The sequence below is a fragment of the Mauremys mutica genome, chromosome 2 (genome assembly GCF_020497125.1).
Source record: "Mauremys mutica isolate MM-2020 ecotype Southern chromosome 2, ASM2049712v1, whole genome shotgun sequence".
In the NCBI taxonomy this organism is placed as follows: domain Eukaryota; kingdom Metazoa; phylum Chordata; order Testudines; family Geoemydidae; genus Mauremys; species Mauremys mutica.
The window spans coordinates 277,394,181-277,406,560 of NC_059073.1; the positions used below are offsets into that span (position 1 = coordinate 277,394,181).

Here is a 12,380-nt window from a genome sequence, read left to right on the forward strand (position 1 = left end):
GTAAAGGTGGATCTAAAGTTCATAACCATACAGCATTTAAACAATGCTTCAAATGCAAAAGAGGGAATTCAACATATACATCCTAAATTAGTCTCTCTCAGAACCTTTTAGATTGTCATTGTGACTCCCGACAGACTCCGTGCTTCTGTGCGTCTTGAGAGCATCCTAACACTATACATGCTAAGGCATCACAGCAGATGAAGAGCTGGAATGACTACAGAGAACCTAAAATGGGAGGGAGAGGGTAAGAAGTTCAGAATTATGTACTGATGTCTCCGATTAACATTACCGAACGGGACATTCCACACACACAAGGTTCCTTCCTTAAACACCTCGCAGGTTGAGAAGGGTCACACTCAATTTGTGATATTCACAGCATCAGTGTAATATCTCAAATGAAAAATAACCTTTCTATAAAAGGCAAAAGATCCCCTGCCTCAAAAACAGAAAGCTGTTAAACTGAATTTCAAAATTTCAGCAGTAGATCAGCACTCCTCTATATTAATGAACTTCTTGGGGTTGTTATTAACAAAACCACAATACACACAATTACAAAAGCTCTTCCCTATATGGTGCACAGGAGAACACTGTAGTATCTCAACTGATGTGATGACTAGAGCTGGTTGGGAAAATTTCCAGAAAATATTTTTTTCCATTGGAAAATGCAGATTTATCTCAACAAACTGTTTCTGGAACAGGGTTGGTTTGAACAAATTTGCTGCTTCGAAAAAGTTTTGGAAAAAGTTTTGAAATTATTGGAACATTCCATTTGTATTTTTCTACGTGAAAAATTCCATTTTTCCACTTCTATATATCATCTATATCTATATATAGGCTGAAATTAAAATGAAGCATTTTGAAAATATCAAAACAAAAAACTGTTTGACTGACCCAAAATAATTTTTTCTTTCAGACTGCAAGTCTGTGAAATGAGAAATTTCATCCTAATTTGGGATGATCTTTTCAAAATTTTCCCAGGATGGAAAAATCATTTCCCATACTTCTCTAATGGTCAGTTATCAAATACTGACTTTAGATGGAGGCCACTGTACTATGTTTCTGAGCAGGAGACATTAACATTAGAAGAAAAGCCTTTCAATAAAAAGTATTACCTCACCCGCCTTGTATCTAATACCCTGGGACCAACTGGCCTACAACTACACTGCATTCATAAATTCTTAGGCCAGGGTTACACTAGCGGGGGGTTCGAACTAAGATACACAACTTCAGCTAACCTATCCGCGTAGCTGAAGTTGAAGAATCTTAGTTCGATTTACCTGGCCGTCCTCACGACGGCAAGTCGACTGCCGTGGCTCCCCCGTCGACTCCCGCTTACTCCTCCTGCCGAGGTGGAGTACAGGTGTCGATTAGCAGATCGATTTATTGCGTCCAGGCGAGACGCGATAAATCAATCCCCGATACATCAAACATTACCCACCGATCCGGTGGGTAGTATAGACGTATCCCTAGTGGTATTTATAGCAACTAGTAGCACTTGACACTTCATGACTGAATTAGCAAATTCCATATCGGAGAATCCAACTCCTATCAAAGATTTCTCAAACTTCACTTCTTAAAAAGTGAGTAAGATACAAGAACTAATATTAGTAACTATTCTTAGCTCACACCTATGTCTAACTTCCATACACTTCTGTTGAATATTTGTTTTACTGTTTTATATATTGACATACTGGGCTAAATGCACTAACTTTTCACCCTTGGAAGATTGTGTTCGAACTCTATATTAGGTTACAAGTGAAAATCAGTTTGATGGTCTCGTCTTAGTTCTTACTGAACATCTGTCAGTATCATACAATCATCAACAAATTTGGAAAGATGGGGAGTTTGACAGAACCATGACTAAAATAGCTTAAGTGTTACAGGACCTATATGCAATAAAAAAGCTGTATAGGAAGGAACACACAAAAAATAGGCCAGCATTCTGTTCAACTGTCATTATCTGTTTTGGTATAGTGCCTCTGGCAGTGCCCCCCCCCTTTTTTTTTAAACACACAAATGAATTTAATACTCGTGAATTTCAATCCTTGGTGCCTCTGCTGCGGCAGCAAAGATGGCTCAAACCAGCACTCTTTTTGGAACATCAAATTAATCCACAAATTTTTAATGAAAAAAGTGGAAGAACCGATAATATAACATTTTAAAACAGCACAGTGTTGGACAGGATTTTAAATAAGAATGGAAGTAAATATCATCTGATGGTAAATGACCAGGAAATATTTAAAGAGACAACAGAAGCCATCCCTGTCTCATGTTTTAAGGGATTTTTTAATACTGTTTTTTCTGACAACCAGAAAATTCCTTTCATTTAAAGTTAGTTTTAAAGGATAAAATTGAGTCACTGCATAGCAATTTAGTTAGTTACTAAGAGACAGTGTGGTAGCTCACTTCTGAACTTTGGTGGCCCTAAAATCCTTGGTGGGATAGTTATTTGTGATGCCAATATTAAGGGAAAAAACCTGAATCCCCAAACTCAAAAAAAGTTGAATTGATTTGCAATTACTGCTCAGATTGGGACCATGCTGTCCTATCGTATTTGTTAATTATTCTTATTGGGGTGTATTGACCTATCTAGTGCTCGCAATTCTGGGGTGGAAGAGGCAGTACGTTGCAGGAGGGTAGGAAGGAAAGAAAAGTTTAAGATACAGCAATGCGAAGGACCAAGTATTCAAATGCTGCATGTGACTGGTAGCTGTATGTCAACCTCATGTCTGCTGAAGGTGTGAATGGCAGCTTTGCAGATTTTCATGTATGAGTTTCTCTTTCATTCTTCCTGAGGCTGAAGAAAGCATGGAGTATGGTTGTACTCCTCAGGTACAATCTTGATTTGAACATCTATCTCAGAAAGCAGGGGGGGGAAACCTAATTTTCAGAAAAAAGCAGCTCAGAGAAGAAAATTTTATAGTCAAGATAAAAGAAGTATGAACCTGTTTTGTGGGAATACTTTGGCTTAGAGAACAGAACTGGTAACGGCAAGTTCTTCTCTGATATAAAAAGAAGAGTTTATCTTGGGAATGAAAACAGAAGTTACCTAGAGATAGGGCTCTTCAGTGGGAAAGTTTCAAACTCACTCTTCAGGCCAAAGTGATGGCCATTAGGGAGACTACTTCCACAGTCCTGATGGAACACTTCAAATGGCAGCTTCATAACAATTTACACTAGATCTATGGAGACTTTTTCAGAAGAGGTTTTAAACTATTATTAATCATGTTTATGGCTACGATTTTGTCATGGATATTTTTAGTAAAAGTCAGGGACAGGTCATGGGCAATAAAAAAAATCACGGAAGCCGTGATCTGTCCCTGACTTTTACTAAAAACATCCCTGACAAAATGGGGAGGGAGGAGGGTCCAGCACCCTCCCCCACCCACTGCGGCTTGGAGCTGCAAGGACCCCATTTCCCAGTGGCTGGGAGGGGTCTCCCTGCTGCCCTGTGGGGATGGAGCTGAGGGGGGTCCCCCCCGCCTGCGGTGGCAGAGGAGCTGCGGGGGTGGGGGGGACTGCCAGCGCTGAGCAGCTCCGGGGTCCCTCTGCCACCACCAGCTGGAAGTTGTGTGGGGCCCCGGATGATCACGGCGGCTGATCCGCTGCAGGGGGGACCCCTGCCAGTGGCGGCAGCTAGGCAACTCAGAGGTCATCACCAACAGTGGCAGCTGGTCAGTTGCTGGGGGGAGGTCCTGCCCATGGAGGCTGGACTGCTGCGGGGTCCCTCCCTGCCGGCAGTGGCTGGTCAGCTGTGGCACTCGCATTGTCACAGAGATGGCTGGAAGTGGTGGATTCCGTGACATAATCTTAGCTTTAATCATGTTTATTACAGTAGTGGCAACGGCCAAGCAAGAATAAAGCACCACTGTCCTATGCACTGTACAAACACCGTCTTAGCCCTGAACTGTTTACAATCTAGACAGATACAGGGTGGGGGAATGGGTATAAATTAGGATTGGAAGGATTCAATTTTTATTAGTAAACGTAAATTTACCGCACACACACACAGATGAAAAAATATTTCCGTCAATAACTGAAATTTACAGATGAGTAAAAAAAATGCTCCATGAGAACTTATTAGAATTCAATTTAAGGATATTTACTTTGTATATTTTGACATGTGATGTTGCAAATTTCTGTTTTAATGGTTATAAAGCTTTAACTTTTTCAATTTCAGTCTCTACTGTTAAATAATTGTGACTATACCTCCCTCAATTTCACACAGGTGTGAAAATGTAAATAGATAAAAATTTTAAAAATTGCTTAAAAATAAACTGTCAAAATGATATAAAAAATTCAATTCTGTCAAGCCTAGGTATAATACACCCAGTGAGCAATGTGTTGGCAACAAACATGTTTTTTCTACAACAGTATTATTTTGTTGATGGGCTTAGTTCAGAGGGAGTGAGTTAAATGGAAAGATTAGGAAAAGAAGAGGTGACACTGAAGGGAAGAGGTGTAAGGGGGACAGGGCAGGGGAGAAGAGGATAAAAGGCAAGTGTGGAGTACACCTGAAGAGAAGAGATAATAAAGGAGGGGACAGAGAAGGGTAAGAGCAAACAGCCAATCAGTATACGGCAGAGGAAGTCCAGTCAAAACCGCAGAAAGTTCTCTGAATGATCAAAGGTCCCTGCTTTGGCTGCTTCTGCTCCTACCAGCTGGAGTTTCTGGCTGGCTCCTCTGCAGATTTCCCTTATGGTCAGTTGGCAGGAGGGTAGGGTAGGTGTGACATTATGCCCCATATTCTTCATAATGACATTATTGTGATACAAGTATGGCATAATTACGATGTATTTTGTGCAAGATAAGGCATGTGAGGTATCATTGAAAAAGTTATGATTTACTGAATCAGATTATCCTACTTGTATGCATGTATCAGTTTTGTAACTGAAGTTAGGAATATTGTCTATGTATCTATTACAAATGTGTTTACACCTCAGAAACACCAACTAGGTGAAAGACTGTCAGTCTAGATGGCTGGCTAGGAAGGAACCATACAGGTCAGTGGACCATAAGGGAGAACAAGAGGTCTTGGAAGAAGCTAATCTCCCACCCAGGAGCCTTCCTGAGGACACTACAAACAGCCTCTGAGTCATGGCTGCTATGACACTACAGGGACATGTGACCAGATCACCTGGTACAGGACTCCATCTTGGAATACCAGTGTTTTTCCACTGAAAGGCATGGGACCCAAGGTTGGAGACAAAGGATTCCTGCCATATGCAAAAGCTAAGGCAGGGGAGTGACATCATTGTGACTATTCACTGACTCCCCGCCCAAAGGAATCTCTTGGAAACACCTGAAGGAACAACATTGAATAGGGGGGAAGTGCTAGACCCAAGCTAGAGGGATTTCTAGCCTACGAAAGGAACATCTGGGTTTTTTAAGCTGCACGCAAGGGCAGCTGGCCCCTTAAGAATCTCTGCAGCTGGCATAAATCATCATTTAGGATGAGAATTTGCTACTTATATCCAATCTTTTTAGTACACCTCTACCCTGATATAATGCTGTCCTCGGGAGCCAAAAAATCTTACCGCGTTATAGGTGACACCACATTATATTGAACTTGTTTTGATCTGCCGGAGCGTGCAGTCTCTTCCCCCCCCCCCCCCCCCCCCCCCGGCGCTGCTTTACCGTGCTATATCCGAATTCGTTTTCTATCGGGTCACGTTATATCGGGGTAGAGGTGTATATTAAGATTAGATTGCATTTTTGTTTATTTGCTGGGTAATCTGCTTTGATCTGTTTGCTATCCCTTATAAGCACTTTATCTATTGTAGTTAATAAATTTGTTTTGCTTTATCACAAACCAGTGTATGGGAGTTGTATCTTGGGGCAAAAAGCTGTTGTATATTCCCTCTCCACAGTGAGGGAGGGGGCAAATTTCATGAGCTTATGCTGTACAGCTCTCTGTGCAGTACAAGAGGGTATAATTTTGGGTTTACACTTGGGGGGAGGGGTTCTCTTGAGCAGCTGGTCAGTTCCTTAGCTGTAGCTCCACATGCAGAGCAGGTCACAGCAGCCTGTAAATACTGCAGCTGGGTGGGTCCTTACCTGTGTGTATGCTGGTGAAAGAGAAAGCTTGGAGAGCTTGGCCACTTTTCACAGCAGCGGTGTGAGAGGAAGCCCAGGCTGATGGGTCAGGGGGGCTCAGTGATACCCCAGGGGGATCCCATCACAGTAGGTACCGTCCGGGGCCTAGTGCCTTCCGAGAAGGGGGGTCTTCCCTCACAGTTCCAGGTCCAGAGGACCCTGGGGGTGAAAGGTGGCCCTGGCTTGGTCCCATTTTACCCCTTCCCCCTAAGTGCAGCTCTCTCTGCTTTGGCTGCTTCTGGTCCTTCCAGCTGGTATCTCTGGATGGCTTCTATCTGCCAATTTCCCCCCAAGTTTCTCTCATGAAACAGATTTAGAGAAACAGAAAATAGGAGTGTAAAAGTAAATTTCCCTTATTTCTGTTTAGAACAAATGTCCTTAGTAAAGAGACCTAATCATACTTGGGCTCAGCCCTGCTATAAAATGATTTAGCAGAAATTCCAGACAGCCCTGCAAAAAAAATTTTGTGACTTGGTATCACTAAATTTTACAGAATCTGCTAGTCTGAGTCCCCTAAGCTTCAAGTCTTGGTATTTCAGCTTCCAGGACGCAAATTTCAGACAGAATGGATTCAAATGAACTCAAATGAAGGCATCCGAAGAAGTGGGTATTCACCCACGAAAGCTCATGCTGCAAAACATCTGTTAGTCTATAAGGTGCCACAGGATTCTTTGCTGCTTCTACAGAACCAGACTAACACGGCTACCCCTCTGATAAATGAACTTAGTGAAACATCTACCTAAAGTTCTACGATACTCCCCATCACTGCAATACATAAGCACCTTTTGCATGTCTGGGAATGCCAGAATGAATTAAGGAGGGCAGGGTACCATTTTGTTGCACCAAGAAAACAAAGGTATACTGAATTACAAGGGAGCTGAACTATTCAGTATCAATCTGGCTTGGTCCCCTCTCATCCTTGCTGGTCACTGACAATAAATTAAGTTGTGAGGTAGTCATACAGTCAAAGACCCATTCACCACATGATGAAGTTGTCAACTGACCCATCTTTTGCTATTGAGGTACCATAGAGAGATATCAGAAACTGAGCACAAGGAATATTTTCTTTTCTTGACAGCCAATACAAACACCTATTTTGGGAAAATAGGTCTAAATTTCCTTTAATATTTGGGTCTCTGTCTCCCACTTACCTGAGCTAAAGGAATGGTGATTCAGTCAGTTCACTTGAACAACTAACTGTGTTGGATATGTGTTACTAAAACTGTATTTTTCTTCATTGAGGAGTATCATTCTTTGCCTCCGCCCCTTTCAAGATTTACACTACTGACGTCCTATTGTCATCTTCCATAAGTATACACTTTGTAGGTATTCAAGTGAAGTAAATCTACTGCTACAATCTAAGGCCTACTACAATTTTAGGTCAAATTTAGCAGCATTAGATCAATTTAATCCTGTACCTGTCCACACGACGAAGCCCTTTTTTTTTTTTTTTACACTTAAAGGTCTCTTTAAATTGATTTCTTTACTCCACCTCCGACGAGGGGATTAGTGCTGAAATCGGCCTTGCTGGGGTAGTGTAGACGCAATTCGACAGTATTGGCCTCCGGGAGCTATCCCAGAGTGCTCCATTGTGACCGCTCTGGACAGTGCTCTCAACTCAGATGCACTGGCGAGGTAGACAGGAAGAGGCCTGCGAACTTTTGAATCTCATTTCCTGTTTGGCCAGCGTGGCAAGGTGCAGGTGAGTGCAGATCTCATCAGCAGAGGTGACCACGATGGAGTCCCAGGATCGCAAAAGAGCTCCAGAGAATCACGCAACAGGGAAGCAGGTTTTGGGGACGAGAAGATGATGATGAAGAGACTGAAGATAGCTCACAGCAAGGAAGCAGAGAAACCGGTTTCCCCAACAGCCAAGATATGTTTTTCAACCTGGACTTGGAGCCAGTAACCCCCAAACCCACCCAAAGCGTGCTCCCGGACCCTGAAGGCGGAGAAGGGACATCTGGTGAGTGTACCTTTGTAAATATTACACATGGTTTAAAAGCAAGCGTGTTTAATGATTAATTTGCCTTGGCATTCGCAGCCAGTACAGCTACTGGAACAGTCTGTGTATGGGGATGGAGCGGATATCCTCCAGGGATATCTCCATAAAGCTCTTCTGGAGGCACTCCCAAAGCCTTTGCAAAAGGTTTCTGGGGAGGGTGGCCTTATTCCGTCCGCCATGATAGGACACTTTACCATGCCAGGCCAGTAGCACGCAGTCAAGAATCATTGCATAACAAAGCATGGCAGCATGTTTGCTGGCATTCAAACAACATCCATTCTTTATCTCGCTGTGTTATTTTCAGGAGAGTCATATCATTCATGGTCACCTGGTTGAAATAGGGTGCTTTTATTAAGGGGACATTCAGAGGTGCCCATTCCTGCTCGGCTGTGACTGAACAGAAATGTTCCCTGCTGTTAGCCACGTGGGTGGGGGAGGAGTGAAATGTGAGTGATTTCTCACACCAAATCGGCAGGCCCTCAATACAAGAGGCAAAATGCGACTTTGTAACAAAAGCACATGTGCTGTGTAATGTGAACAGTAAGGTTTAACGTGAAAGAGTGTACCCATTATTCTCTAAAATGTGTCTTTGTAACCATTCTCCCTTTTCCTCCACCAGCTACAAATGTTTCTCCTTTGCAGAGGCTAGTGAAGATTAGAAGTCGAAAAAAACCACACTCGGGATGAAATGTTCTCTGAGCTCCTGCTGTCCTCCCACACTGACAGAGCACAGCAGAATGCGTGGAGGCAGACAATGTCAGAATGCAGGAAAGCACAATATGAACGCGAGGAGAGGTAGCAGGCTGAAGAGAGTAAGTGGTGTCACCTTGCTGACAGAAGGCAAGAGTTGATGCTCAGGCTGCTGGAAGATCAAACTCATATGCTCCAGCGTATGGCTGAGCTGCAGGAAAGGCAGCAGGAGCACAGACCGCCACTACAGCCCCTGTGTAACCAACAGCCCTCCTCCCCAAGTTCCATTGCCTCCTCACCCAGACACCCAAGAATGCGGTGGGGGGGCCTCTGGCCACCCAGCCACTCCACCCCAGAGGATTGCCCAAGCAACAGAAGGCTGGCCTTCAATAAGTTTTAAAGTTATTTAGTTTTAAAGTGCAGTGTGGCCTTGTCCGTCCTTCCTCCCCAACCCCACCCGGTGCTTCTCTCCTCCTCTACCCCTCCCGGGATACCTTGGCTGTTATCCCCCTATTTGTGTAATGAATTAATAAAGAATGATGGATAGCTGGATTTGTGTTAAAGATATCTCAACAGACCAGGATTTCCAACCAAACAGGCTAGAATCTAGTATTTTGGTCTACACAGAGGACTGTATTTAGGAGTTTTCTGCATGTCCACTAACACAAGTGTTAAATTGTCTTACTGATGGTCAGTTCAGAAAAAAAGGAAGATTTGCTGGAGTTTCAGATGAAGAAGAGATCATGAACTGTGTCAACACAAATCATCACGGGACCTAGAAGGCAAAGACTTTGTCATGTTGAAATCCTAATATATAAAGGTTACAAGACTCATTCTTCAGGTGCCTATTTCCTGGGAATAGAGCTAGACCCTTCACTGGCTAAAAAAATGAGCTCCCACACAAGAGATCTTGAGCAGAGATGAATCTTTGAAAAGAGATTACAAATCCATTTTGAACTTTGAATATGCAGAGCATACAAGTTGTTGAAAGGAGATATTTTGATCAACAAATCAAGACAACAAAAGCCATATTTGAGATAAAGAGGTACCACTGGCACAACCAAGATTTTAGAAAACACTATGGGTGCTGTGGCAAGGTCCAGTGTGAGCAACATATTGACAGTATCTGTAACCATTGATATAAAGAAGAAAGCCATAAAAGGGTCAATGGAGAAGGTGCTGATACGCTTTTTGAGGTCAGACAGCGCAAAAATCCCCAAATGCTGTCTGCTGGAATTGGAAGAGGGAGGCTGTCCATCTGGATGCAAGACTTTCATTGACTAGTTGAAGAGGTGTGGGACAGGCTGAATGTGATTCTTTGCTTTTCATAAAACAAATACCTTCAACAGTTGCTTTGGAAATCTTAAGACGGGTGAACAAAAGGGATTCATCCAAGAGTAAGGAGCTTCTGGACTATTGTAGGTATTCTAACATACTGACTGAATAGGTGGGAAGTATTGCTTTTATTAGATATGGAAAACTAAAATAATCTCCAGGGAACAGACATTCTGAAACCCATCTGTGAGAAGATCTGGTACAGGATTAACATACTTGAGATCTCTCCCAATTGGCAAAGCCTAGTCCTGCCAACTTTCCTTTATTTGACAGAATGATAAGCAGAAAGTTAGCTTCAGACCAAGACCTCTGCTTATTTGAGGACAAAATATTTATCAGATCAGAAGGTAAAAAAAAATTGCCTTTTCTAATGCTGACTACAGTCACAAAGAGACTTCAAATTATACAAGTATTTCTTTTCTTTTGTCTCAGGCCTTGTTTACACTACTGGGGTAGGTAGACCTAAATTATGCTACTCCAGCTAAGTGAATAACGTAGCTGGAATCGACTTAGCTTAGGTTGACTTACTGCGGTATCTATACCGTGCTGCGTCGACGGGAGATGTTCTCCCGTCAACTTACCTTACTCCTCTCATTCCGGTGGAGTACCGAGTCAACCAGAGAGCGCTCTGCTGTCGATTTAGCAGGTCTTCACTAGACCCACGAAATCAACCCCGGCGGCATCGATCACAGTAGCATCAATTCCCGGTAAGTGTAGACATGGCTTTAGATTCAACACAGCCAAAGAAGTTGCAACTTTAACAGCCTTGTTGCAAGTTCTCAGAAAAGCTGCCCAGCAATGGGTGCTTGAATTAAATAAGTTATGGAAAAAGTGTTCAACTCTCATGCTTTGAATCAAATAATCCATTAAAAGCAGTGGAGCTGAGAAAAGAACAAGCAGAGCATATCATGTCAAATTCATCTTAAATAAAATGGATGCAGCTTGTACCTTTCACACAATAATAGCAGTTTGAGGGGTGTCACAGTATATTCACACACAAATAGTTGGGTGGATGTTCTGAGAGTGCCTTGCTGAAGCTAGTATGGTTACTTGTGAAATTTTAAACTGCAATGCTTAGCCAGTTCTTAAAAACTGATGCCCACTATTTAAATATATCTTCCTTACAGTTGGCAATTCAATTGCTCCTTATTACAGAATAATGCAAGTTTTACCTTAAATGTCATTTTAAAAGAACAGCTAGAAGTGTAAGAGGCTTTGTTTTTTAAACAAACTACTAACTTTGGCAAAATATTTCCGCTATGATTAAGCAAGGAGAATTTTAGCCTGAAATAAGTTTTTGTGGACGTTATGACTGACTGACCACAGAAAATCAATCCTGTAGATAGCATTGCCAGTGCAGGGAGCAGGGAGACACCAACACAAAACTTACAATATTCAGAACACTCACCTTGCACAGGCGTCACTACTGTCCCTTTGAAATGTGGGTTTATATGTATGTTCTTCGGTTGCTGGGGTGTCACTGGGGGTGGAGTCATCATTATTCCAGGATTTTCTATCTGGGGTGGCATATGTAGTCCTGGAGGAGGAGATGAATGGTGTTGATGCTGCATAGGAAGCAGCGTTTGTAGCTGTTGCTGCTGGAACAGACTCCTAATAGGCTGCTGCTGGTGAGGAGGAATTAACCTCTGTGAATGACCCTGCAAATAACCAAAAAGAACAAAATCCATTCAGTTAAAATCCAAGTACACGGATGTAAAAAAGAAAAATCAGTAACAAAAAACACAACTGGGATTCTCTGAGAATGTTCAAGGCCTAATTTTCAAAGAAAGACACCTCCAATTCCTATCATTAAACCAGCTGAAACTACTGGAACTACCAGCATGGGAAGAAATAATTTGAAAGCAAAAGAATGTCAGCATAAAGGGAAAATAGGCAGGAAACAAGAAGTAAAGGAAGGGGTAAGAGACTGTTTGTTCTTATATGTGGGGCCAGAGCCTAGCACATGGAATTTTACCAATATCCAAAAAAATTTAAAAGACAGATGAGAATAAAATGTCACTGTCAAGTACTGGGTGTAGCTGTCAGAAAATGAACAGAAGTAGGAAAAAAACTAACATATAGTGCAGAACGACTTTCGTTACTAGTGAGGATCAACTGCAGTATAGTACCAAACAATTAGCTCTGTTTGTATGTGTCATTAGGAAGCACAGTTTAGATACCATAATAAATCCACTAGCATCTGATCATTGTACAAGGGTAGGACCGCGCTAAGAAAACTGGCATCTTTTTGTTG

At 42.4% G+C, this 12,380-nt stretch overlaps 1 protein-coding gene across 6 annotated transcripts in view; it reads right to left on the reverse strand.

Moving 5' to 3' along the window:
• Positions 1 to 12,380, reverse strand: part of RBM33 (RNA binding motif protein 33) — a 162,346-nt gene that overhangs the window by 96,317 nt on the left and 53,649 nt on the right. For all 6 annotated transcript variants that reach the window (XM_045004268.1, XM_045004267.1, XM_045004270.1 and 3 more), the window contains exon 9: positions 11,535 to 11,784. In XM_045004268.1, the coding sequence (XP_044860203.1) occupies positions 11,535 to 11,784 (250 nt within the window). The remainder of the gene's footprint in view (positions 1 to 11,534; positions 11,785 to 12,380) is intronic.